Source organism: Protopterus annectens, chromosome 3.part1 (assembly GCF_019279795.1).
Source record: "Protopterus annectens isolate FY-2018-M chromosome 3.part1, PAN1.0, whole genome shotgun sequence".
Classification (NCBI taxonomy): Eukaryota; Metazoa; Chordata; order Ceratodontiformes; family Protopteridae; genus Protopterus; species Protopterus annectens.
In genome coordinates, this window is record NC_056732.1 from 1154403554 (window position 1) to 1154430784 (window position 27231).

The 27231-nt window shown below is 37.2% G+C and overlaps 1 protein-coding gene across 1 annotated transcript in view; it reads left to right on the forward strand.

Annotated features, from left to right (window-relative positions):
* The window catches only part of FAM135B (family with sequence similarity 135 member B), a 2319882-nt gene that overhangs the window by 1547794 nt on the left and 744857 nt on the right, over positions 1 to 27231 (forward strand). Inside the window, exon 9 of the mRNA XM_044067284.1 lies at positions 1775 to 1930. Coding sequence (XP_043923219.1) covers positions 1775 to 1930 — 156 coding nt within the window. The remainder of the gene's footprint in view (positions 1 to 1774; positions 1931 to 27231) is intronic.

Consider the following 27231-nt stretch of genomic DNA (forward strand, 5'->3'; position numbering starts at 1 on the left):
GGATTACAACTAATGTAATTGGTGGTCTTGTTACTGTTTTGGCAGATCCCTAGTGGAAGTCATCATCGGATTACTGGCCTCTGTAGAAGTCAATGGTTGTATAACTCTATGGCATAGAAGGAGGGAACCCTAACTCTTACCAGAAAGGTTTTAGTTCAATTAGTAAGCAAAAACTTTCTGATGGTGGTTAGTGTGACTGCCATGCAAAGATCACCTCTCACATATAAAGGAAATAAATGTGCATGTGGCAGTAATCAGACAGATGGTTAGCAAGCATGCAAAAAAAAAAAAAAAGTGAAAGAAAACTGCAAAATATGCATAACTTTTACAAAGAGATGATCAAGAATGTTATGAGAGATTTCTTAACTTTTAGCCAGTTTTCTTACATTCTTCATCACCAGAATACATGAAGCTTGAATAAAAAGCACATGGCATATGTTTTCTAGAAGGAGGGAGACACAGATGTAAAATAGGACAAACTGGCTGTAAAACTACTGAGAAGAATCTGACATTAAAAAGATGTACTTCTGGTCTATATAATAAGATGTTTGACCATGAAAAACTTACATGATATCATGACATGTTAGAAGGGTGCTATGGTGGAGGTAGGAATAGTTAAATGATGTTCTTCATCTTCTCTGTGTGCATGGGCATATAATGTTGTTTTTGAGAAATTGTCTGGATTATTAAACATCTAGTACTCTGGTTTCTTTATTAAAAATGTGATATGCTAAAGTAGAGATTAATGTTCCTTTTATTAAAGATGAATCAAAATAACCTGATAAACTGAATGTATAGTTTGTACAGTTAAAAGAATTGCAGGAAACACATATACACTAAACTGCAATGGCTAATAATAAGAGAAGACAGAAATTAAAAAAATCATATTAATTTTGCAAATCACAGTATACTTATATAACGTTTAAAAAGCCTAGGGAGTTATCCTAGTTGACATAAATTAATAATAAACAAATATGTAAATACATACATATTCATACAAATTGTTCACTTTTGTCTCCGAACAACATGAGAACAACCTGAATTTCACAATGTCTAATTTTATCTAAGAGGAAACAAATGTGTTTTATATCTGAGAAGACAAAACAGTGTTGCTAATTGTAAAACACTTGTTGCTTATGGTACAACACAGATTGCCTCTGTATTTTAAGGCATTTTACAACATTTTGTACTCTTATATCATGGAGAATTTTAAAATAATTCCAAATCAAACTGAACTAATAACAAAAGATTATGGCTTTCATATTTTGTGAGTTAGGTAACAATAAAGCTGTGTATATAAGATAGCACAGCTTTTGCCAAATGTATTAACAAGGAAACAGCACCACTCAGTGGACATAACTACATGCTGCTGCAACACAGTTCAGGTGTATTACATACAATATAAGGCAAAACTCAAGCACATTGACTAATGGGCATTTCAATATTTTTACAGTTAAACTCTGACTTGTGATACGTTATACCATTTAGTTCAGTGGTTACTCTGCTCTGTGTGCTATCAAATGATGTAGTAATACTATTGTTCAGAGGTGATTTGAGGTTCTAATTTTCATTTATGTTACCTTCTGTATTTCTAACAGCTGTGAAAGCAAGCTTCAGAAAAAAAAAAAAGGCTTTTCTGAATTTCACAATGTATTATGTTTATTTTGGCATACTTGTCTGGCAAAATACCTACCAGGATAATGTATTTTTGTATGCCTGCTAATTTTTTGCTGTTCATGGTAGTGTAATACATGTTCCTCTGTTTTACTTTCAGAGATTGACCACTCCAGATAAAGTAGCAGAACAAATAAGTAGAGACCTTGCTGAGCTCTGCTCTCATCTCACGACCTTGTGGACCAAGTTCTTGGATATGGTGATACTCCAGTCTGATGTCATAGCCCATTTGTCTCAAGAGCACCATTCACTGAGGGTAACTCATAAAATCTGTTTTCCTTAATCTGTTAATTCATTTAATATAAGAAACAATTTACTTTTCCATTATATACAGTATACTTCATATTCTCTTTATGGTTCACTAGTACACTTTTTTTTGTGATATCTTTTTATTCAGATTTAACAGTTTCCAAACCATATACAATAAAATCAGTAGATCCAGTTACAGAAAGTTAAACAAACATAATTGATAACTATATACAAAACTCATCTATATCTAGTTATTTTGAAATAGTAATTTACCAAAGTTGTTATGATAGAATATCATCCTTGATCGTCTTCCAAACATCCTTCTGTACTGGCTTTAGCTTCATGGAGTATCACAGGTATTTATGCACATACAATTGTTTTCTGGCTACATGTCTGAATCCTTCCCATGACATCTTAGCTCTATCTTTCCAATTTAGGGTAATGTAATATTTTATCAGCGTGAATGTTGTTATAAGAGAATGTAGATGTTTGTTAGTCAGTCCTGATGGGTGAATGTGTAAAAGAACACATTTCCAAGATAGGGTTGTTTTTTCATATCCCATTTTTTCTAGTTTGACTCTTAGTGCACACCATAATTTATATGAACATTTACAACTCCAAAATATATGAATGATATCTGCCTCTTGTGAAGGGCAGAATTGGCAGTATGGTGGGAGCTCCTTGTACATCTTATTTAATATTGAGGGGGTGTAGTATGCATTATTTACTATCATAAGTTGCGTATATCTATACTTTTGAAGGGGAATAAATTTGGAGGATTTCTGAAAAGTCTGTGCAATTTCTTTGGAAGAAATAGAAGCATCCTGTTTCGTCCAGTAGTTAGAGTGTATAGCCTCTCTGTTATATTTGATAGACAAAGCAAATTTATAGACATTTAAGATCATTTTTTTTTCCTAGTCAATAGATCCCATAAGGTCTTACATGAATCTCTATATGATTCTAGGGTGTCAATGTCTTCCCAGTATCTGAGACATACTTCTTTTAATTGTCTAACAATAGTTGTATATTTCGGTGTCAAATTAAACTTGATTCTTATGTTAAATATCGAATCCTGTTTGAGGAGAAGGAAATCAACTACTGTTTTATCCCTTAACAGAGGGTATGGATTCAGATTGATCATTCTCTCATTAAGTTGTATATTAGGATTGAGGTGAAGAGGTTGTAGTGTTAGGAACGCATCATATAGGTTCAATGACTTAAAAAATTTTTGAGAGATTTTAATTTGTTCCCATAATTCGTTCTGTAATTTATATATTTTCCTAGCTGTTCCATCTAAGAATGGGAGGGCCATGGGGTTAAATCCTAGTGTTTTAACATAATTATGGTATAGTTTCACCCAAATCGGACACCATTTAGTGGGATCAGCCTTAAAAGTTGCAATGTTGATTATTCTGCTACAACTATTAATTTCATAATAAAGTTTAAAGTCAGGTAATCCCACTCCGCCTTTTTCCTTGGGATAAATAAGCTTTTGATAGCTTATTCTTATAGGCCTTGGGTGCCATAAAAATTTCGATAGGGTTGCTTGAATGTTATTAAAAACTTTATTACGTATCAGTGTATTAGTTGCGTTAAACATAAAAAGTAGTCTCGGGAGAACATTCATCTTAATAATGGCCACCCTTGATAGAAAAGGAAGTTCACTAGTACACTTTTGAAAGCTATATTTATGTGCATGTGTGTAGTCAGTAGTCATGAGCAGCACCATAGACTCAGCATAGTGTGTAACAGGGGAAGAGTTCTATAGACAAACAATTTGAGCCATCAGCTCTGGTGCATAGTATCTTCTAGATAAAAGAACACTGATAACAGACTGTGAGCTCCGTCTGGGCTAGCTACTTGAAGGTATAAAAATTGGCTCTTGGTGATTTGGTCACATTGACCAATGTTGTCCAAAATGGCCATATTTATTTGCCGGTGATAAGTGGGTTGAGGAATCAACCCACTCTTACCTGTGCCAGCGATTCATGCTAACAGTGGGTCTATGTACTTCTGCTGGCCAATGTGCATAAAATGAATCAACCTGGCAAGCATGAACTAAAAATTGCTACACACAGTGTATTTTCACTGACCAGAAGCAGCTTGGAAGTGGATGACATAATGGTAAGGGGGTGGAGGATGGACACCTTATGTATCCAGGAGACAATATGGAAGGGCAGTTAGGCAGATCCACTTGGCTTGAGATTCAGAGTCTACTCAGGGGGAGAAGAGACTAGAAATGGTGTGGGAATTGTGGTGAGGGAGAGTCTTCTGAAGACAGTAAGGGATAGTACTGGAATTAGTGATAGACTCACGATTGTCAGACTTCAAAGTAAAGACATCACAGTATTCATAGCATCAACATATGCCCCACAACAGGGTTGTGAGAGGTAGTAAAAATTGCATCCACAGAAGTTGCTGGAGTTACGAGATAAAGAAGAACAACATGACTGTGGTGTTGAAAATGGGGGTTATGAATGCTGCTATTAGGACAGAGAGACAGGATATGAGGACTTTCTGGGTAAAGAAGGAGAAGTCATTCTAGACTTCTGTCTGCCATATGGCTTAATAGTGGCCAACACATGTTCATCAAGAAAGACTGTCACAAGACCACATACAAGAGTGACTGACATGCAACTCAGGTAGACTTCCTCTTGGCACGGAAAAGGCATTAGGGTACAGTCAGAGATTGCAATGGCAACTCCAGCAAAAAAGTCATCCAAGAGCATAAACAACTTGTGACCACAATCATCTACAAGCAGTGGTAAGAGAAGTCTCTAAAGTTACCAAAGACTAGGATAAAGATCTAGAAGTTGACTGTGGTGAAAGCACAAGAGTTCAAGGAAACACTCAGGGCTCTATCACCTAGGAAGAAGAAGAAGAAGAAGAAGAAATAGGTGAAGTTGAGGCAGAATGACAGTGCCTCAAAACAGCATGCATGAAAACTAAGGAATAGATATGCAGCCATGCCAGCAATGGATATAAGGTACATAGGGAAAGATGGTGGTGGAATGCAAATGCCCAGGAAGTTATCAAAAGAAAGAGGATGTGCAGGAAAAGAGGGAAATAGAAAAGGAGGACAGACTACGAAGGAATACTGGTTGTCTAACAAACAAGCTAAGAGACCAGTCAAAATAGCAAACAGCAAGGTATCAGAGGCACTCTGCCAGCTTGTGGAAAGTGACTCAGCAGCATACCTCTCAACTATCCAGATTTTTGCAGAATGTCCAGATTTTTGCCTCATATTTTTGGGCTGTTCCTTGTAAAATTTGTGGTTTTCTAGAAAATCAATGAAGATTGAAGTCAATAAATAACGCTATACCTTTGAGTTTTGTTCTTCATACTCTTCAGAAAATGCACACTAACACAAATCCTATTATTCTAGCTACTTTCTAAGTTTACAAGAACAATATTTAATATCTGTCCCTATTTTGGGGCCTTTGTCCCTCCAGTATTTTAGTCTTTGTTCAGATTTCTTTCACTAAAAGGTTGGGAGGTATGCACAGCAGAAAGCACAGGATGCAAGGCAAAGATAGAAAGATAAAGAAGACAATCAACAGTTACCATTCGTAAGGGATAACTGAAACAACCTGCTCAGCAGTCCATGGGCCATCAAAGGTAGATGGATGGAATACATCTAGCAGCTTCTGAATGAAGAAAAGCCCACAGAAGCTGTACTGCCTTAGACACATCATTTGATGAAATAGGAAGAAGAGCCCTCCATAGAGGAATTAAAAACAGAAGTAAGGCAAACGATGTCAGAGAAAGCAGCAGATGACTGGTGAATAAGGATTCTAGTGCCAGTGTACAAGAACAAAAGGACCGGTCAGAATGGGGAGAAGAATGGACACCAACCAGGGAAGAGAGAGAGAAAGGAGACTCAGAGGGAGCTGCCTGCAATTATGGAGAATGTAGCACAGGGACCAGAAGTCCTCAGAAATTTGGCCACTGATTTGGTTGACGTCCAACAGCAATCGTCAGTAGATCAGGAGTGGCAGAAAATTTGAAGTCCAAAATTGTAATATCTTGTTGGAAGGGTAGCATAAAAATTTAGGAACTAAAGGCAAGTTAACTTAATAACAGTGGCTAGAAAAGTCAAGTAGAGAATCCTGATGGGTGGGCTTGAAATATTTCTAAAGGTCATTGTTGCTCTTCCAGTCCGGATAATGTAGCTGAGTCTTTGTGGGTTCTGTTCAAGCAGCTTTATTATGTACAAACAATCAGGAGTGAGGCTTAATAACTTTAATTTAGATAAACATATGAACAAACTAGCTATTACACTTATACATGCTTACTCTCTGGATGCACTCTCAAAATGGCACTGAAGCTAGCATGTGCTTGCTATTTACATGCACATGCCAACCTTGAAGCGCTTCTTAAAGGTACAATACACACTCACTATTCTGCATCCTCCTGCTCTGAGAAATAATTCATGCAGTACTGATGACATTAATTGACATGCAATCAATACAAATAATTCTTTGTCATGCAATTATACAGAACTAAATACATATAGACAATTATGTCCAGGTTGCTGTGTATTTCACACTAGATTTGGAAATAAGGCCAAACTGTGTGACATAGAAATTAGAATTAGGTCTAGCAACTGAGACTGTCTCTGCTGAATGTTTAGCTATAGGCACATCAGGAACATCATCAGGAGAGGAGGTAGAAGTTAAGACATGTTCTGCAGCAGGAACATTGTCTGGATTGCTCTGAGGCCCTGAGTATTTATCACAGGAACAATGCTGCAATATTGATTCTGGTACAGGAAGAAGATGTCTTGTGATTTCTCCTGTACTCCACACCCTCAAATTCTATGAAATAGGATCTCAGCTTGGTACATGTATCTGTTTCTTGACCAATTCAGTCGAAATCTTTCACCACTTGTATCATCACTGCATCTCCTTCTCTAAACGGATGAAGAAATCTGCTTGATTTATCATAGCTGGACTTCTGGAAAGAACACTTTCTGAATAATTGGGCTCTAATTGTCCTGTTGTTCTTAACTTTAGGCCTCAACAAACTGGAACTAATAGGCAATGTTGTTCTGGTTTGCCTAAATAGAAGTCTCTGAGCAGGCGAGCCAAGTATATCGTCACAGGGTATGCTTCTGAGATTGAGTTAATTCAAAGACATCAGTATTATCGCACTTTGACCTCTCAAGTAATTGCTTTGCACTCGGTACTGCATGTTCAGCTAGTCCATTTGACTGTGGATATTCTGGACTACTAGTAACATGTACAAAGTCCCATTATTTTGCAAATTTCTGAAACAACTGACTGGTAAATTGGGTACCATTGTCAGAAATAACTTTGTGTGGACTACCATGGACTGAAAAATGAAATTTCACCTAGGTGATAACAGCAGTGGGCATCTGATTAGGTAGTAAGTCAATCTCAAACCAGTTCAAATAAGAGTCTACCAACACTAAGTAATGCTGATTGTTACACTCAAATATATCAGTGGCTACTGTTGACCAAGGTAAGAAGAAAGTACTTTATCCATGTCTTTTCATAGAGAAGGCCATAATACTAGTTCTCTTGCCCTTCTTTTGGTAGATTCAGAACCTGGGTGACCACACTGCAAAATCTATATTCATGTTGTAAGGAATCAGGAACAACAATTCTGGGACTTTGAAAATAATGCCCTCTTCCATCATCTCATCTCTGTAAGGAAAATAATCTTGCACTTCAGGTGGACACTAGATTGCTTTGAAGGCCATCCTGTATTAATGTAGTGGTTGAGCTTTTGCAAAATAGGATCAGTCTTTGTATGATCTCCCAGCTCATCAACTCTCATGGTAGAAAAAGTATGCACTTCCATGACGTCAAAGTCATAATTCACTACATGAAGCTGTTCCGTTGTGTTTCTGGGTGATCTGGTTAAAGTATCAGCCAGATAAAGAAGTTTGCCTTTTGTATACACCATTTTGAAGTTGTACTTTTGCAATTTGAGCATCATTCTTTATAATCTCGCTGGAGCTGAATACATAGGCTTCTTTAGAATAGTAACTAGAGGATAGTGATCAGTTTCAATCTGAATAGCTTGACCATAGATATAATCATGAAACTTTGAACGTGCAAACACTATTGCCAAAAGTTCTTTCTCAAGTTTGAGCATATTGCATTTCAGTATGGATAAGAGTTGTAGATGCATAGGCTACTCATCTACCTTCTTGAGGAGTAACTGCTCCAAGACCAAAATTTGAAGCATGACAAGAAAGAGTTACTGGTTTATTGACATCATAGTATCTTAATGTAGGTTGAGTGGCAATTTCTGCTTAAAGTCTTCAAATGCTTTCTGGTGCTGTTCCATCCAAGACCATATAACATTTTTGCACGTCACCTGTCTCAAAGGTGCTGTTAGCTCACTGAATTCTTGCCCAAATAGTTGACTGTACCAAGAAAACATTGTAGAGCCTGAACATTATCTGGTGCTGACATCTCAAGAATGGCTGCTTGCTTGGACAGGTCTGGTCGCAAGCCACTGCTAGTAAATAAATGATCTACTTATATAACTTCTGGTAGTCGTAATTTCCACTTCAGAGGATTGAGCTTTAAGTTCATGTCACATGCTCTGTCTAGAGTTTTCTTAAGGTTTCTGTCATGCTCTGCTTCACCATTGCCTCCAACTAATAAATCATCTACTATTATAGCACAAGGATAACCTGAAAAAAATTGTTCCATTTCACTCTGAAAGACTTCACTTGCAGAATTTATTCCAAATATCATCCTGGGGAGTATATATCTGCCAAATGGGGTACTGAAAGTAGTCAGTAATGAGGATTTGTGATCAAGCATCACTTGCCAAAATGAACTTTTTGACAGAAAAAAGCAGCAGCATTTGGTATTAGGGCTGCAACTTCCTTGACTGTATGCATTGGATGATGTGGAATCTTTGATGCTTTGTTCAAATCTCTTGGGTCAATACATATTCTGATTTTCGTCTGAGCCTTTTTTGTGGGCTGCTACCATGGACGACACCCATTCAGTTGGTTCTGTTACTGGACAAATTATACCTTGCTGCACCATTTTATCCAGCTGACTTTTAATTTTATTCTGCATAGCTATTGGAACTTGTCTTGCTGGTCTGACTAATGGACTGACCTCTGGGTCTAACTTCATAGAATACACAACTGGAGGTTTGCCCAACTTGTCATCAAAACACCAGCATACTCTGAGAAAATAGCTTCAGTAAAATTGGAATTAGGATATGGGCTTATATGATGAACTTCTTTGGTAAAAGAAAGCAAATTCATTCTCAAACTGTCTCTGAGACCCAGTAATGACTGCACAGGTCGCCAGACTACATAGAATAACAAGCTGTAACAGTTCCTAGCCAAATAACATAAAAGCACTACTGAAACTTTGGTTTGAATTTCTTCACCTCCATAAGCAACAAGTTGCGCACAACTGGCCACATTGAGTTGTTCACCAGTTCTCACCTTAGCAAATGTGTCTGCTGATATAACATTACACTTTGAACCAGTGTCTGGTTTAAGCTCGGTGGATTTACCATTTATCTCGACAGTACAAAACACTTCATTCTTTGCCAACAAATTTACTGCATCAACCTTTTCATCAATTACTGATACACCATTTACTTAGAAAGTAGAACTGCAGCTCTCTATGTGATCAACTTGCTTTTTTGAATGACCCTTCTTTATAACTGTGTGAGGTTTACTTGATTTGCAAAACTTTCGAAAATGGTTCAATTTTTTACACTTGTGGCATTGCTGACCAAATGCTAAGCATTTTTCTCTTTTAGACTCATGATTGGCACCACAATTGCAACAGTTAACAATAAAGCTGGATTTGGATTTTGCTGAATTACCCTTGTACTGCACTGAACATGTCCTTTTCTTAGAACCTGCTGGAAAACTATGGATTTTGCCTGGGGAGCCTGCAGGGGTGGCAGGTGCCATGTGCTTAGACCTGCTTCTGCTAACCACATTTTGCATCCTGGTCTACATTTGCTCTGGAGCTTGCTGAAACCATGCTCTTATCACTTGCAAGCAGACTTGTGTGCCTTTCTGTAACTTCATGAATTTGACAAATCTCAATAGCTTTGCTCAGCATTACATCACTGTCACAAAGCAAAATCTTTCTCACTGCAACACTATTAATACCACACACAAGCCTGTTCTTTATCAACTCATCTTTTATGTCACCAAACTGACACATTTTAGCTTTGTTTCACAGGTCTGTTATATAAGCTGCAAAAGTTTTCCCTGGTTTTTACTCTATTGTGTAAAACAAGTGCCTCTCTAATCTAATATTTGTCTGGGTGTTACGCATTTCCTTGAACTTGTGCTTCAAACACTTGGGGTCTTCCCTTGATTCAGCCTGTACAACAGTATGATATTTTTCACCTTCTCCCTCATATACTGCTGGTGCATACACAAATGAACACTCTCTTTCAAGTCGCTTCTGACCCAGCTAGGTTTAGCAAAATGAATGCCCTGGTGCATGAATCTTTGTCAGAATAAGCTACTTGTATAAAAATACCATACTCTTGCTCAAATATTCTCCAGTTATCTGCAATATTCTGATCAAACATCAATGGTGATGGTTTTCAAAATCCGTTGGCCATATTAACACATACCTACAAAGGCTTTTGCAAGTCTGCACAAACAGACACACATATACATATGCCAGAAATTTATGCCAGTATTTGTAACTATGCCCAGTAGCACAACAAGCCTCTGAATAACTGAACTTGTTAAATAAGTCTCGTGGGAACTGTAATATTCTTGAAATCACTGTACTGTAAGAAATCACCTTTTATCAGTGTAAGAAACACTTCAAATAAATTTGCACTGTGTGAATGAACTGGGCAGAAGAAGCTCAGAGTAAGAAACATTTCAAAGTGACTACACTTTGCAAATAAATGGTACACAGCACATTGAAACTTTCTCAAAATGTCTGTACTTTGCTAGATAACACTTTATAGTGCAAGAAACACTCTGTAATGGCAGCACTTTGCGAATAGACACACCCAGCACAAGAAAAGTTTTAAAATGTCTGTATTTTGACTGTACTTTATGAAATAATTGCACTTTGCACAAAAATAAACTCTTCGGAATAAATGTGCAGTAATAAGCACACACTGTAAGCACTTTTACACACTTTGAGATACTTTGAATAACTCTAGTTATTCCCTGAATACCTCTTAAGGTCACTTGACCTGAACAGTGGTCTTAAAGGAACATAGTCATTTAGACCCATCCCTCTGTCACTTTGTAATTCTAAAATCCATTTAGTTTTAATACATTCTGTCTTAGTACTAACATCACCATCTGTAATGCTAACATTAAAAAGTTGTAGCACAATAAACTTATACTTATGGATACTGTCAAAACATATTTTAGTTGCTGGACCCCTTTAAGGAGCCCTAAGACCATAAGAGGTAGACCTGAAGCTGTGTGTATTTAAGCAGCATTTATACCTGTTTTATTAGATCTGAAGAAGCACTTGGATAGGTGTAAAAGCGCTTGTCTTTCTCTTGGATATTTTTAGCATTTTTATGTTGTTTTATTACACGTTTTTATTAAACTTTGAAACTGCAACTTTATTTGATTCAGCCATGTTGACTGGTTATACTTCTATTTGGATTGTTTGGCTTGTGTTTAACCAGTCTTCATGTGCCTGCCTTGGTTTGCCTTTCTAGCTTTATTGTGTACAAATACATTAGGATTGAGGCTTAATAACTTTAATTTAGATAAACTTATAAACAGACTAGTTATTACACTCATACATGCTCTCTCTCTGTCTGCACTCTCAAAATGGAACAGAAACTAGCATGTGCTTGCTATTTATTTGCACGTGCCGACCTTGAAATGCTTCTTAAAGGTACAACACACACTATTCTACAGTCATCAATCATCAGGACTGCAACCAACATGGGGTTAAGTCCAGAAGGCGTAAACAGTCAAACCTGATGCTGTTTTATGACTGGCTTACATAAGAAGTTGATACATTGATATGAGAGTACCCATTGATATAGGCATTCTGGGCTTCAGCAAAGCTTGTTATTATGTCTTCCATGGAAACTGATAATAAATTTGGTGGGGTTAGGAGAAGGACCAAAACCATTCAAATGGAGAGGTTTGTGGTTGAGTGATAGGGCTCAAAGCATTATGGTCATAATGGCAATATTAGCAATTAGGGAAGTTATCATTAGTGTACCATGGAGATCTCTACTGGGTTTGGTACTCTTTAGTGTGCTTCACTCAGACATATCTGAGGCAATTGAGAACAAGATTGGCCTCATTGCTGATGTTACAAAAATAAACACAGCAGTGGACTTTTAGTGGTAAAATCTAGCATAAGATTTGTAAAGGCCAAAAAATGGGTAAAAATGGCAGCTGATATTCATTATAAACAAATACAAGTTGCTGCACTTAACACTGTGTCAACTATATGCATGGTAGAGAGGAAATTATGTCATAACAACAGGAAAAGGGTCATCATATACAGGCTGGACATCTGGTTGCAGACTGAGAGGGAAGCCACAGCAGCAAACAGACAATTGGATATATCCTTAGAAGGATAGGGTCAAGAAATAGAGATATAATGCTTCCAGTCTTCAGGTTTTTGGTCAGACCACACTTTGAGTACTGTGTGCAGTTCTACAGGACATATAAAGAAAATGACATCAGGGTGCTGGAAGTAATCCAGATGAAAGCTACTAGAAAGATCTGTGGGATGGTAATGAAGGAACAGGACCACCACCTGTAGGAGCTACAGTTCTTCTTATACAGGAGATTGAAAGAGAGAGGGATGAGATGATACTGAATCACAGAATCAGGCAATGAAGATCTGGAGGAGTCATTCTGAATAGGAAGTGCAAAGGGAGAAGATGGGAATATAGGCAGCAAACTATAAGAAGAAACAGTTCACAGGATCTCAGAAATTACTTTTTCAGAGAGAGAGGGTTGTGGACTATGGAATGTATTACAAAAATGAGTGGTGGCAGGGGATACACAGAGACCTTCTAAAGTACATGGGCAGGTAGAAAGGGGAAGAGTAGAGGGTAGGTATGAAAGGTAGGTAGAATATCAAAACACTTAAAATGGCAGATGAGATAGGAATATTATCTCCTTGTGCCTTTAGACAGCTAAAATGTAATGTAATGTAATGAAGGTATCCTGCTAGTTTAGATTTCATGGTTGCATAAATCATCTAAAGAATGCATTTCTAAAAAAATCCTTGACTTTATTAAAAAAATGGTTTATGTTTGAAACATCACATTTCTCTTGTGAAGTTATTAATTTTTGACTTAGCTATGTTTGAATGTAAACTGATGTTCATGTCATCTGGCATAATAATAATAATAATAATAATAATAATAATAATAATAATAATAATAATATTTTAAGCACTGAGAAGAATGTCTAACAGTCTAATGGATTAAGGCTATGAACTGTTGGCAAACTGCTTCCTGCCGTCCAGAGATTGGTACTGTCTCTCTCCCTTTGCCTGTGAATCTGTATAAGTGACATTCTTTCCCTCCAGTGGAGCTCAGAAAGTTTGCACAATAACATCCAGTGGACAGAACCTAAACTTTTTGATAGAACAAAATTATGTCCTCACATTTGAAACAAATATTCATATACCTATAACCAAAGATGTCACTAAAAATGTGTAAATTTCAAACTCTTCTATCCAAACCATTTTTGTAGTGGTAGTATTCATTAGGATCAATAGGATGGCAACGGTGGTGCAGTGGTCAGCATTGCCACCTCACAGCAAGAGGTTCTCTGCTTCAGTCCTCGGCTGGGGTGTCTTCTGTGCAGAGTCTGCATGCCTTCCCTATGGTTGTGTTGGTTTCCTCTGGGTGCTCCAGTTTCCTCCCACATCCCAAAGACATGATGTATGTGGATTTGCTACTCTAAATTGGCCCTAGGCATGAGTGTTTGTGTGCCTTCCGTGGAAGCTTGGGTGTCGGGCTGGCACCTCGACACTGTAAAACTCCACTGCCAGTCGTGAGCAGACAGGTGATCTGCTGTGGCAACCCCTAACCGGGAAAAGCCAGAAGATGTATTCATTTGGATCAATGTCTTAAATAGGATTTTATAAGTCACAGTAAATACAGTAAGTACTAAATTTGTAATATTTTGTAAATAGTTTACAACTTTTCAGCACCCACTCAAGTTCATATATACTATTATCAGAATTTTGTTTCAGCTGAGAGCTTTCATATGGGGCTAAGCAGTTGTGTCTATGCTAAGTGGTTGTTGAGATATTTGGACAAATGTGAAATTTCTGATAATATAAATAAATATTATATGAACAACAATTAATATCTCTTTACCTGCACAAGACAGATGTCAAGCATCAATATAGTTGTTTTTGCAGTTCTGTAAGCCTTAAGATGAAGTCTTTCAATATAGTGTATGTGGCATAGTGCTGGAATTATTAATGCTAATATGAACAAGCAATATTTGCTGCCTAAAGGCATCAGTAGGATATAACTGCAGAAGTACCTGAAGTCGTCATTCGACTATAATGAGTTAACAAACATTACTCACTGAAATTGGACACGTCAATTTTGCTTACTTCACTAATAAGTAAAAGAAAAATGAGGCTCTGATGATTATCTTGAAGAAAATGTTATCTTGCATAAAGTATAAACCCGTTATCCAAAATGTAATTTTCAGTTTTGAGTATTATAAACAATCCTTTTCTGTGTTTGTAAACATCTAAAACATTTAGTTAACCAAGTGATTAAAATCTGCCACTCTGACTGATTTAGTGCTGAAATTAATTAAAGGGCCGTTATTCAAAATGAAAGGGATTCATTTTAATCAGCTTCTAAATGTATGTTCTTGACACATTTGTCTGGTGCTATTGCTTTTTTTGGATTCATATATTTTCTAACAAATACATTTATAGAAGTTATTTTGATTTTGAAGCATTGAGTTTTGTCTTTGATCCCTTACCCTTCTGTGCATGTGCCAGACTACCTAGAGAACGTCTTCTTAAAAAGAGAGAGGACTTGCAAACTCTGTACAGGAGGTATCACAATCAAGAAATGAAATGGAAGACCTATTGCCTTAAAACAACATTATTTATTAAGTGTAGTTCACCACGATTTTCCAAAAGTCACCAGTTTTAGGAAGAATTAAGAAAGACACAGCTAAAGACTGAGTCAAAATCAGGGGCATCTCTAAAAATCGAAGTTGAGGAATATATGAAACTTTGCATGCGTTTTGAAATATCAGTTGAGCAACTTATTGATGTATGCTGATATATACCGTTTCATAAACCTAATATATGCTATTTCTATCGGTTTATGTTTCATAGCAGTATATCCTACATAACTTAAATCACACAGACACACACACACACACACACACACACACACACACACACACACACACACATTTATATATATGGTTTACTATCGAAATTCTGAAGGCAGAACATTTTTTCATTAAAAGAGGGAAATAAAAAGTTGAAAACCAAAATCAAAGTTAGCTGGAATGTCGAATGTGATAAATATGACAATCGACATTCGATATACCAGACTTTTGGTTTCAAAAGTCCATGTGTCCTTTTACTTTTTAGCAGGGGGACAAGTCCCCCTGCACCCCCTACTCCCCCTGCTTATTATATACTAACACTGAGATTGCACTACAGTGAGGAAAAGGGTAAATTACCTCATCTGCACCGTACCTTGATCGCCATTCAAAACGTTTATATATTTTTTTTTCATTTACTCCTTGTTATTCTGGTTACTTTCGCTAGAATTAAAGGGTCTTTATTCAAAATGAAAGGGATTCATTTTAATCAGCTTCTAAATGTATGTTCTTGACACATTCTTCTGGTGCTATTGCTTTTTTGGATTTATATATCTTCTAACAAATACATTTATAGAAGTTATTTTGATTTTTGAAACATTGAGTTTTGTCTTTGATCCCTTACCCATCTGTGCATGTGCCAGATTACCTACAGTCCACCTACTTAAAAAGAGGGAGGACTTGCAAACTCTGTACAGGAAGTAGCTAATTGTTTTTTCTCTATTATTAATGTATACATTTGGAGCTTTTCTCCCCTGGCCTCTGCTCAAAATGGACATATATCAAGTTGGACCAGCCCGGTCAACAAATGTAAAATAAAATAAAAATAAAGAAATGAAATGGAAGACCTATTGCTGTAAAACAACATTATTTATTAAGTGTAGTTCACCACTTTTTTCCAGAAGTCACCAGTTTTAGGAGGAATTAAAAGAGACATAGCTAAAGATTGAGTCAAAATCAGGGAGACCTCTAAAAATCACAGTTGAGAAATATATGAAACTTTGCTTGTGTTTTAAGACATCACTTGAGCAATGTATTGATGTATACTGATATATACCGTTGAATAAACCTAATATATATGCTAAACTCTAAAACGAGATAAAGATGCTTTCAAGAGCCAAGCTCCAACTAAATGTCACAGAAGAAGCACCTCAAAGCCCAAACGAGTGGTACAAACATGAATAGTTTAATAATCCAAACGAAAACACAGAAACCAAGTGCACCTGGTTTCTGTGTTTTCATTTGGATTATTAAACTATTCATGTTTGCACCACCCGTTTGGGCTTTGAGGTGCTTTTTCTGTGACATATAATATATATACTAACTGTTTCTATCGATTTATGTTTCATAGCAGTATATCCTATATAACTTAAATCACACGCACACACACATATATATATATATATATATATATATATATATATATATATATTTATATATATGGGTTACTGTCAAAATTCTGAAGGCAGAACATTTTTTCATTAAAAGAGGGAAATAAAAAGTTGAAAACCAAAATAAAAGTTAGCTGGAATGTCGAACATGATAAATATGACAATCGGCATTCGATATACCAGACTTTCGGATTCAAAAGTCCATGTGTCCTTTTACATTTTAGCAGGGGGACAAGCCCCCCTGCACCCCCCCATTCCTCCTGCTTATTATATACTAACACCGAGTTTGCAGTCCATTGAGGAAAAGGGTAAATTACCTGATCTGCACCGTACCTTGATCTTGATTCAAAACATCGAGTGTATATTAGTGAAAGTATACACACACATACACACACATATATATATATATATATATAGCTAAATACCTATATATATATATATATATATATATATATATATATATATATATATATATATTATAAATATCTATTTATATATATATATATATATATATATATATATATATATATATATAATTTTTTTTTTTTTTCATTTGCTCTTTGTTAATCTGGTTACTCCCGCTAGGCTGACATGCTCTTTTCAGGAGAGAATAGAGATGGTGAGATGTCACTCATAATAACTAGGGAATATCTGGCCAGGGCACCAGGGAAGTTTCCCTAGTCTTTGAAATAGAGAAGTGAAGCACTCTCTGGAGTTACTAGGCAGTGCTGCAGGGCTTCTATTGCAGTTCCATGAATTCCAAGATGGAGAAGAGTGCAAGAGAGATGGAGTGGAGGAGGAGAAGGAACAAACTTACTAAAGGAAGGAGAAGAAGCTGAAATAACTATTAAAGAGATGGAAATTAGAGGACTGGAGAAACAAGAGCTGGTAGACTTGGTGAACCAGGTGGAGCCAAAGGAAGGAGAGGAAGTGTAATGAAGTGACATGGTTGAGAGATTATTACAGGAAGAAGAAATTGAGAGGCTAGAAACAGAAGCAGCAGCTAGTGAAGGGAAAATAATGGAGGTATTCTGAACTTGTGGAGTAGTCAGTTTTAAGGGTTTTCCTCTGTAAAAGGATTTTTGTTCCAATAAAGAAAGCTGTGTATATAACGAATTAAACTGCCAAATATAAATTAAGGATTGCTGCACTTAGTATGGTTTAACACACAAGCCAGAGCTTGGAAGTGAATGACATAATGTAAAAAGGAGGCAGGACATCCTCTGTATCCAGGAGACATGATGGAAGGGCAGTGTAGCAAAGACACTTGGCTTGAGATCCAGAGTCTGGTACTTAGGAGGAGGACAGGCTAGAAGTTATGTGAGTAATGGAGAGGCTTCAGAAAACCATGAAAGATTTCATCTGAATTAGTGACAGGCTCAGGGTACATCAGTATCTGTGGAGATGAAAATCATTAAGATCAAGACTGTAATAAACAAAGTTGTAGCCAATGTGGGGAGAGGGGGCATTGAGGAAAAGAGTGCATTCAATCATCCGTGCAGGACCTTATAGATAAAGCTGAACAACATGTGTTAGAATTGATAGTGGGGGACCTGAATGCACATATTGGGACAGAGCAGGATATGAAGACTAACTGGGTCTACTTTGCAGGGGCAACATAAGTAAAGAGGTGAGTATATTTTAGATTCGATGGTGGCCAACTCATGGTTCAGCAAGAGAGACTTCACAAGATCACATACAAAAGTGGCCAACATGCATTTCCAGTAGACTTCCTCCTAGTGAGGAGTAGGCACTTGGGTAGAATCAGAAATTGCAAAGTCATCCCCAGTGAAACAGGTGACCCACAGGATAAATGCTTGTTGCCACAATCGGCTGCAAGTAGTGGTCAGAGAAAGCTCTAAGGTCACAGAGACTAGGCTGATTGAAAGCTAACTGAAGAGAAAGCACAAGTGTTCATTTAACAGTCGGGGATTCACTTCCTCAAGAAAAAAGAGGATATAGGTGGAGTTGAAGAAGAAGAATGGAGGTGCCTCAAAACAGCATGCATGAGGACTGTAGAACAGATATGTGACTGAGCCAGGTATGGAAATAAAGCACATTAGGAAAGCTGGTAGTGGAACACAAGGTCCAGGAAGTCATCCAAAGAAAAGAGTGCAGGAAAAGTTGCAGACAGAAAAGGTGGACCAGGCTAATAAGGAATACTCTTTGTCTAACAAAGAGGATAAGAGAACAGTTGCTATAGTGAAGAACAAGGTCCCTGATGCACTCTACCAGCTTCTGGAAAGTGAATGAGTAGATGGCACAAAGAAACTCTATCAGGTTGCAAGGCAAAGACAGAAAGATAAAGAAGACAAACATCTAGCACACTTCATAAGGGATACCAGCAATATCCTATTCACCAGTCCAGAAGATATCAATATCCTATTCACCAGTCCAGAAGATATCAAAAGCAGATGGAAACAGTACTTTTAGCAGCTTATGACTGAAGAAAACCCCACAGAAGTTGTACTGCTGCAAACACAGCCTACAATGAAAGAAGAAGAGGAGCCCACCCTAGAAGATGTAAGAACAATACAAAAGAAAATGAAGTCAAGGAAAGCAGCAGGCACAGATGAGGTCACAGCAGATATGATCAAGATGTTGCATGAGTTAGGAGTGAGGGTACTCACAGCAATATGAAGAGAAAGGCATACCATCTATGACTGGAGAATACGTATACTAGTGCCAGTGTGCATAAAGAAAAGGGACATTCACAAATGTAGGCAGTATAAAGGTATGAAACTTCTGTCACACTGCATGAAGGTTCTGGAAAGAGTGAATGATAAACAAATATGCAGAGTAGTAGAAAATAAGATGGGAGATGAGCAGTTTAGATTCAGATTAGGATGCAGCACAAATGACCTAATGTTTGAAGTGAGACAGATCATTGAGAAGAGGCTAGAGACATGGAAAGAGGCCAAATGGGCATTCCTAGAGCTGGAGAAAGCATATGACAAGGTCCCAAAAATCTGATTTCTGCAATCCTGTGATTGTTGTAAGTCCCAGATCAATAGTTGTAATTAGTGCAGGCTGTGAACAAGTACCCAGTGACAAAAGTACAAACAATGTTCGGACTCACGGAGGGAGTGAGTGTACATCAGGGTTCAGCTCTGAGCTCACTGCTGTTCATACTGGTGATGGACTGCATTAACAAACAAGACAGAAGGGACAGATCAATACATTTGCTGTATGCAGATGATGTGGTACTACAGGCAGAATCTGAGCAAGAAATTCAGCAAAGAATATGGAAATGGAGTGCAAAACTTAAGGAACATGGGACAAAAATGACTATAGCTAAGACAGCTGTAATGGCAGCAAATGGGAAAAAAATGGAAGAAGCTAAGAAATGAGATAGAAGTAAAAATAGTGAAACAAGTTAACAGCTTCAAATAATTGGGAGGAGTAGTTTAAGTGAGTCTGAATGAGGAGGTCAAAGCTAGAACCAGAGGTGCTACAGCCATTTGAAATAGAGTATCTGGGGTAGTGTATGACAGAAGAATAACAAAGAAACTAAAGGTAAGATGTAAAAAACAGTGGTGTGATCACCAGTACTGTATGATACTGAAATTTGGTAGTGATGGCAGAGCAGTTGAGGAGGTTAGAGGTGCTGGAGATGAAGTGCTTAAGATGGGTGGTAGGTTGCATACTGTGAAGCACATCAAGAAATGAGAACATCAAAGCAAATGCCCAAGTAGGTCTAATTGTAGAGAATGTCCACAAGAACAGATTATGGTGGCTCAGGCATGTGTGCATGAAATCAGAATGCAATCTAATGAAGACAATTTGGTACAGACAGGAAGAAGAGAAGAGAAACAGATGACATTTAGCAACAGAAAGATGGATTGTAATAGAAGAACATGTTACAGTCAGGTATGACTGTCAAAGAAGGTAGGAGAATGGCATTGAATCAAAAAAGATGGTGACAGTTAATGCAACACACTGACCTCACGTAGAAAATAGGAAAAGGGGTGATGATGATGACGATGATGACAAAAAGGTATAAGATTAATAGTGAGTTATGCATAAACTAATATAATGGAGAGAAAGCAGTTTTTTGAAAATATTTTAAAAAAAGTGTTGTTAAATATTTCAGTACGAATAGTAGGAGATTTTATCTGTAACCTGAGGAAAGAAAAGAGAGAAATGACACGGGATATTAAGATTCTAAGGAAATTAATAAAATGTGGAGATTCAAAAGTAAGAGAGAATGGAGAATGGACTTATAAAATGGGAATTTTAATACTGAAATTGATTATATAGTTTATGTGAAGCACTTGAGACTTTGGATGGTGGTCATACTCAGCAGCTATTTGCATTGGTTATATACAAGAAATATCAACTAACTCATAGCCATGCCTGTTAAACATGTTGATCAATTCTGTATATAAGGCTGAACTGGCATTGATATTAATAGTTATAATATATATAATATGATACATTTTAAATTTATCTTGTAGTGTTTGCAGCAGGTTCCTAGCATTCCATACTAGTGTGCTGTCCACTTTTACTCTTTCTCTATATACACCTGCTCCCCTTCACCTGTACTGCTTCCTGGAATCCTCTCTCAGGATCGCAGATGTACACTCATTATGCTGAAGACTGCAGTTCTTACTCGGTCTCTGTAAACGACCACTCCCCCTTCACCTGTTCTGCTCCCCGGAACACTTGTTCAAGATCATGGATGTAGACTCGTTATTCTGAAGACTGCAATGTATGTCTTACCATTTTACCTGTAAAATTTTTCAGGCTGTCTGCAATTAAAAACCTTAGTCTTTAGACTTTTGTGGTGTGCATACTAACAGGGATGCTGATGTTCTAGGTATTCCCTCCTCCCACTACTTAATAAGAACAATATTTTCTCTACTCCCTTGCTAGTTTAACTATATGTATAGCAATTGCTCAGGCACTGCTTATAACACTTTTACTTCAAGTTAACATTCTCTAACTGACTCACCAGTTGCACTGACTTTGCACTGTATTACCTGTACTGACTGTTTTTCATTGGTTTGGTTTCCTGGTAAGCACTGGGGTTCTCTCTCTCATTAACTGGCATCAATAAAGCAACCCTTCTTCCCTTAACCAGTAAAGCAACCCCTCCTTCCTTAACCTCCAAAGAGAGTTTACTTGTTCTCTGAAGGTTAGGGAGCCATTTTTAACATTATCTTGCAGTGTTAGTAGCAGACTGCTAGCGTCCTGAACTAGTGTGCTCGCCACATATGTTTACTTACCCTCCTCACCTGGAAACATTTTCTGTTATGTGTACTTCTGATTTTTGCCTTAAACTCTGCCAACTATTGGGTAATTGTGAGGAAAAGGGCATAAATGTTTCAAGATGTAACCTGATTATTTATGACTAGTTTTTGAGCAGGTGCTATTGATTTTTTTTATTTTTAAGTTCATATCTCTGAAATCGAGTTTTCCTTGTTCCAAACTGTTTCTCAGTGTTTCAGTGTCCAGGTTGGGAAGGTGGCCTAATGGTTAAGGTGTTTGCCTTATAAACACAAGGTGCAGGGTTTGAGTCTCACAAGGGATAATTGGCTAGGTTTAAAATGGCTCACAAGGGCCGTTAGCCTAGTACTAATCTATGAACCTATAAAATTATTGATGAACTTATGTTTTTTTTTGCTGCTTCTATTTATGTATGTAGAGTTATACCTGCATTATGCTATATATACTTTTGCTTACTCAGTATTTAACTTCTAAGTAGTGCTCACTTAGTCTAATTTCGCTACACCCTCTAAGACTGTTGCCTATATTTCTCAGCAATCCACCTATTCCCTTCCAATAATTGCTAATATTTCTTCTCTTATTTACGGTTTTTATCTCTCTGTCTGTACGCAACTGCCCCTCCCTTCATTTGTACTGCTCCCTGAGACACTCACTCAGGATTATGGATGTAGGCTCATTATTCTAAAGACTTCAGTGCATATTCTACAATTTTACCTGTATAATTTTTCAGGTTGTTTGCAATTAAAAACCTTAGTCTTTAGACTTTTGTAGCATTTATACTAACAGGGATGCTGAAGTTCTGGATACTTAATAAGAACGATAATTTGTCCATTCCATTGCTGGTCTCACTATATGTATGACAAGTGCTCAGGCACTGTTTATAACACTTTTACTTCACGTTAACATTCTCTAACTGACTCACCAGTTGTACTTAACTCACACTGTATTATCGGTATGCATTGTTTTTTTTTTTTTGGTTTTGTTTCCTGGTTTGCCCCAGGATTCTACCCACTCCATTTGCCCTCACTGCTCTTGAGCACACACCACTTCCCCTACCCTACCCCACCCCTCAATTCCCACCCACCCACTGTCCCAAAATCTATACTCAGCCAACTACACACCCACTTCAAACCATATCCAAACAATGCAAATAAAACCAATAATCAATCACATACTTTATTACCGCAAACTATTCCAAAAATTAGTCCCACCCTTCCTCTAAATTTACACATCTCAGTGAAACACCACCTCAATACTACCTCTAAAACATTCCATTAAATACCATCATAATGTTACTCCAACTTATGACACTCATTGGATTACTTATAACTACCTACCTTTGTACATCATTCAATAAAATCCATATCACAATTATCTGCTCTCCCACCACCCCAACCAGCACCCAGCCCAATATCCCATTATGTAACATTATCATGTCTGCTCAACTATCTAACAGCTCCATGACAGAACTCTTTTCATTCAAACATTCACATTCAAAATCCAATCCAGTTGTACCCTATCCCCAGTCATTTCAAATCATATTAAATTATGTGGTGACATACACCCAAACCCTAGCCTCCAAACCCAAACACACACACAGAAAATCAATTGACCACACCACCCCTTCCAAACACTAATAATCTCTGATATAGTAACTCTGATTTGCTATTTTTAAACATGAACCTCTGATGCCTGCAGAAAAAAAATCATGAATTGCATGCACCTTTATCCCATTATTCCCCAGATATATCAATCCTAACAGAAACTTTGCTAAAATTCCAGTTTCATGATAATGAAATCTTCACCTAAGGATATAATATCCACAGATCAGGTAGGATCCATACATGTGGTGGTGGCATAGCAATATTATACAAGGACAACCTCAAACTTGAAAGAATTGATAACAATCCCACTGACCTAGCTAATTTAGAAACACTCATCTCCTGCCTTTGTATAAACCCCTAATAAACACATCATTATAATAGCTATCTACATCCTACAAGGCAACAAACCAGCCATTATCGAGGACTTCCTTTGCTGGTGTTCATTGAATTTCAATCAGAAAACTATAATAATAGTAGATTTCAATATAGACTGGACTACATGCTCCTCTTATAATCCTTCAAACTTTATAAACCTCCATTGTTTCAGTCAACTGATACAAATTCCTACTAGAAGTGACAAGCAGAACAAAAACAATCAGTCCTTGACTGGACCCTAATTAATACAAACTCCCTCTGTTACCAGTCAGGCTGTCCTCCAGATAGCATAAGTGATCACCAGCCCACCTACCTACTAAAACACTGCACATGTCCTCCAAAAACACCATCTACATATGCAATAAAAGGAATTTCTCCCCTGATTCCTTCAAAACTCTCTTACATCAATGTGACTAGTCCCCATTAAACTGCTCCACCTACACCTAGCAGTTCAGTATTTCAATGACAAATCCCTCACTATCCTAAACAATCTAGCACCCCATAGGAAGATACATGTAAAATCTGCCTAAACCCATACCATGGCTCACTACTGAAACAAAAATGATCCTCAGAGACAGAGCATGGCACCTATATCAGAGAACAAAAAAACAAACATCCCTTCACCTACCGCCATTTATGAAACCAAGCCAAAAACAAATAAAACATGATAAAAAACAATACTATACAGCAATCCAAGAAAACCACCAAAATAACCCCCAGAAATTCTCAGGAGCCATCAACCAACTGCTATAACCAGGCTGTTCCACTACCTCAGCTCCATGTACAGCAAACTCCACTGATAGTGTAGCCTCACAATTTAACAGACACTTTATTAACCCTGTTCTGTCCTTTATTAAGAATGACACCAATACCCCTTTAACTATCCCCTCAGATCTGGAAACTAACCCTAATTCCTTCACTGTAAATCAGATACAAACTTCTATAATAAAAAACACCTATCAAAACTTAAATCTTATTTCCTGGCCACTGATCAACTCCCATATGAATTTCTTAAACTTGCTGCAGACATCATCTCCTACCCCATATCAATCCTAATCAATCGGACTATAACAGAAGAATACATCCTTAAACTCTTGAAAATTTCTTACATAATCCCCCTGCACAAAGGTGGCACCTCCACTAAGTTCACTAATTATAGACCAATTGCTATTCTCTCACCCATAGCAAACATACTGGAAAAATGCGTACATTCACAATTACTCAACCACCTCCTAAAAAAGCAACCTCTTATCCACATCCCAACATGTTTTTTGACCAAAACATAACACAAAAACAGCTCTAGTTAGTTTTATTAACAGTCAGTTAGCATAGAATCAATGGCCTACTTGCCTCATCCATATTTATTGATATATCAAAGGCCTTTTATACAGTTTCACACCAAAAACTTATCAGTGAGCTAGCTTCCTTAAACCTTCCCCATACTGACCTTTCCTGGTTTGCCAACTATTTAATTGACCATCAACAGGCAGTCAAGTTGCAAAATGAATTTTCAACGCTATTATCTGTCTCCATGGGTTTACATCAAAGTTCAATCCTTGATCAACTCTTTTTCACCATTTTTACAAACAGATTCTGTATAGCCACTCAACATGCAACCATAATCCAATATGCTGATGATTCCTCCCTTATGTGCAGCTCCCTGTCTTCCTGAACTCCTGAAAAAAAACAACAAGCCTTACTAGATATTGAACAATACCTTTCAGACTATTAACTTATTCTCAACGCTAACAAAACAAAGCTTATGTTTTTCACTAGTAGCAAAAAACAAACCACAATCCCCCTTTACTATCTACTCTTCAAGCAATACTTTACTAGAACCTGTAAATCACACCAAGCTCCTTCAGGTCACAATAGACAATGATCTTAAATTTGACAAACACCTTGCACTAGTAATCAAAAAGGTCCACTTCAAACTAGGCTCAATTAATAAAATTAAGCCCTTCATAACTGACACTACCAGCCTGTCCATCTCTAGAACACACTTAGTCTCCACCCTCTTTATACGCCTCACCAATATTTACAAATATAAGAAAATCTGACTTAAATAAATTGGAATAAAATAACCAGATTTGCTACTAACCATCCATCCAGATCACACCACTGCTTAGCACTACACCAGCTTACATGGTTGGAACTTCCCAATCTACTGATCTTTAACCAAATAGACTTAGTAAACTCTGTCCTGCATCAGCCATACAACTGCTCAGCTCCTAACAATCTAGTTCAACCCCATACCAGCTGTAGACCACTAAGATTCTCCCAGAAACTTCTATTGAAAGTAACAAAATCCAATAACAGCCATGGCGACTCCCTATACTCCAACAAAATATCAAAACCTTGGAATATTATGCCTCAGAATATAAACAATACAACCAACCTATCCAAATTCAAAGTATTGCTTAAACAACACCTAAATAACACCTGGCTTTATTCCTGCATTAAACCAGGCTAAACACCCTCCCTTCGTATCTCTTTAAAATGTTGTCTCTCTCTACTACAATACCTCATAATTTTCCTATTACATATCCCCACTTGTACTTGTCACCCTATATAGTCATAGCTTTTCTTCTGGGTTTACTTTGGATGATGAATGCTCATATAAATGAAACCCATATCACAGAGACCAGTTCACCAAAATTCCATAACAGATAAAACTTAAAAGAACGAATCTCAGAACACTGAACAGCAGTTATTGATATCAGTTACAGCATTAATAGAATAGATGTTAAGATGCCATTTTCCCCAAGGTAGTGCGATCTCAGAGTTGGTATGTTTAAGCTGCGAAGGATGTGGAGGGCAGAACCCCCCAATGGGGGCTTGCCCCCCTGCAAAAATGATGTTAAAAAGTAATTGTAATGATGTGTTTACCAGGAGAGTTTTATTTTTATGTGAATTAATTAGGGTATTTGTATTTTACTGCAGAGTGGTTTGTTATGTATGTTTTTTGTATAAAAGTGTAGTCTAGGAAGAGAATACAGTGTATTTTTCTACAGTAATGTTTCTTTAAGGTATTGTGGACATATGGGAAAAGTCAGTAGTGGGAGTTTGTGAATGCAGTGTATGGTGAGTTATTTCATAATGTTGACTATCTGAGGGTTTATCTGTATTGTTTATTACTGTATAAACTGGTGAGAGGTATCTGGGGAGCTGTTGTTTTCTTATGGTTCGTTCTTTTAAGTTTTTGCTGTTATGGGATGTTGGCGAACTGGTCTCTGTGATATTTGTTTCATTTATGTGAGTGTTCACTCATTCAAAGTCGACCTTTTCTTTCACACCCCAGTGTCATGTTCTACATTTGTAAACCTACCTCTATTTTAAGTCATGACTTGTCTATATTATAACTCTGTTACCAGGTGCAACTCAATGTGCCATCTTTGTATCA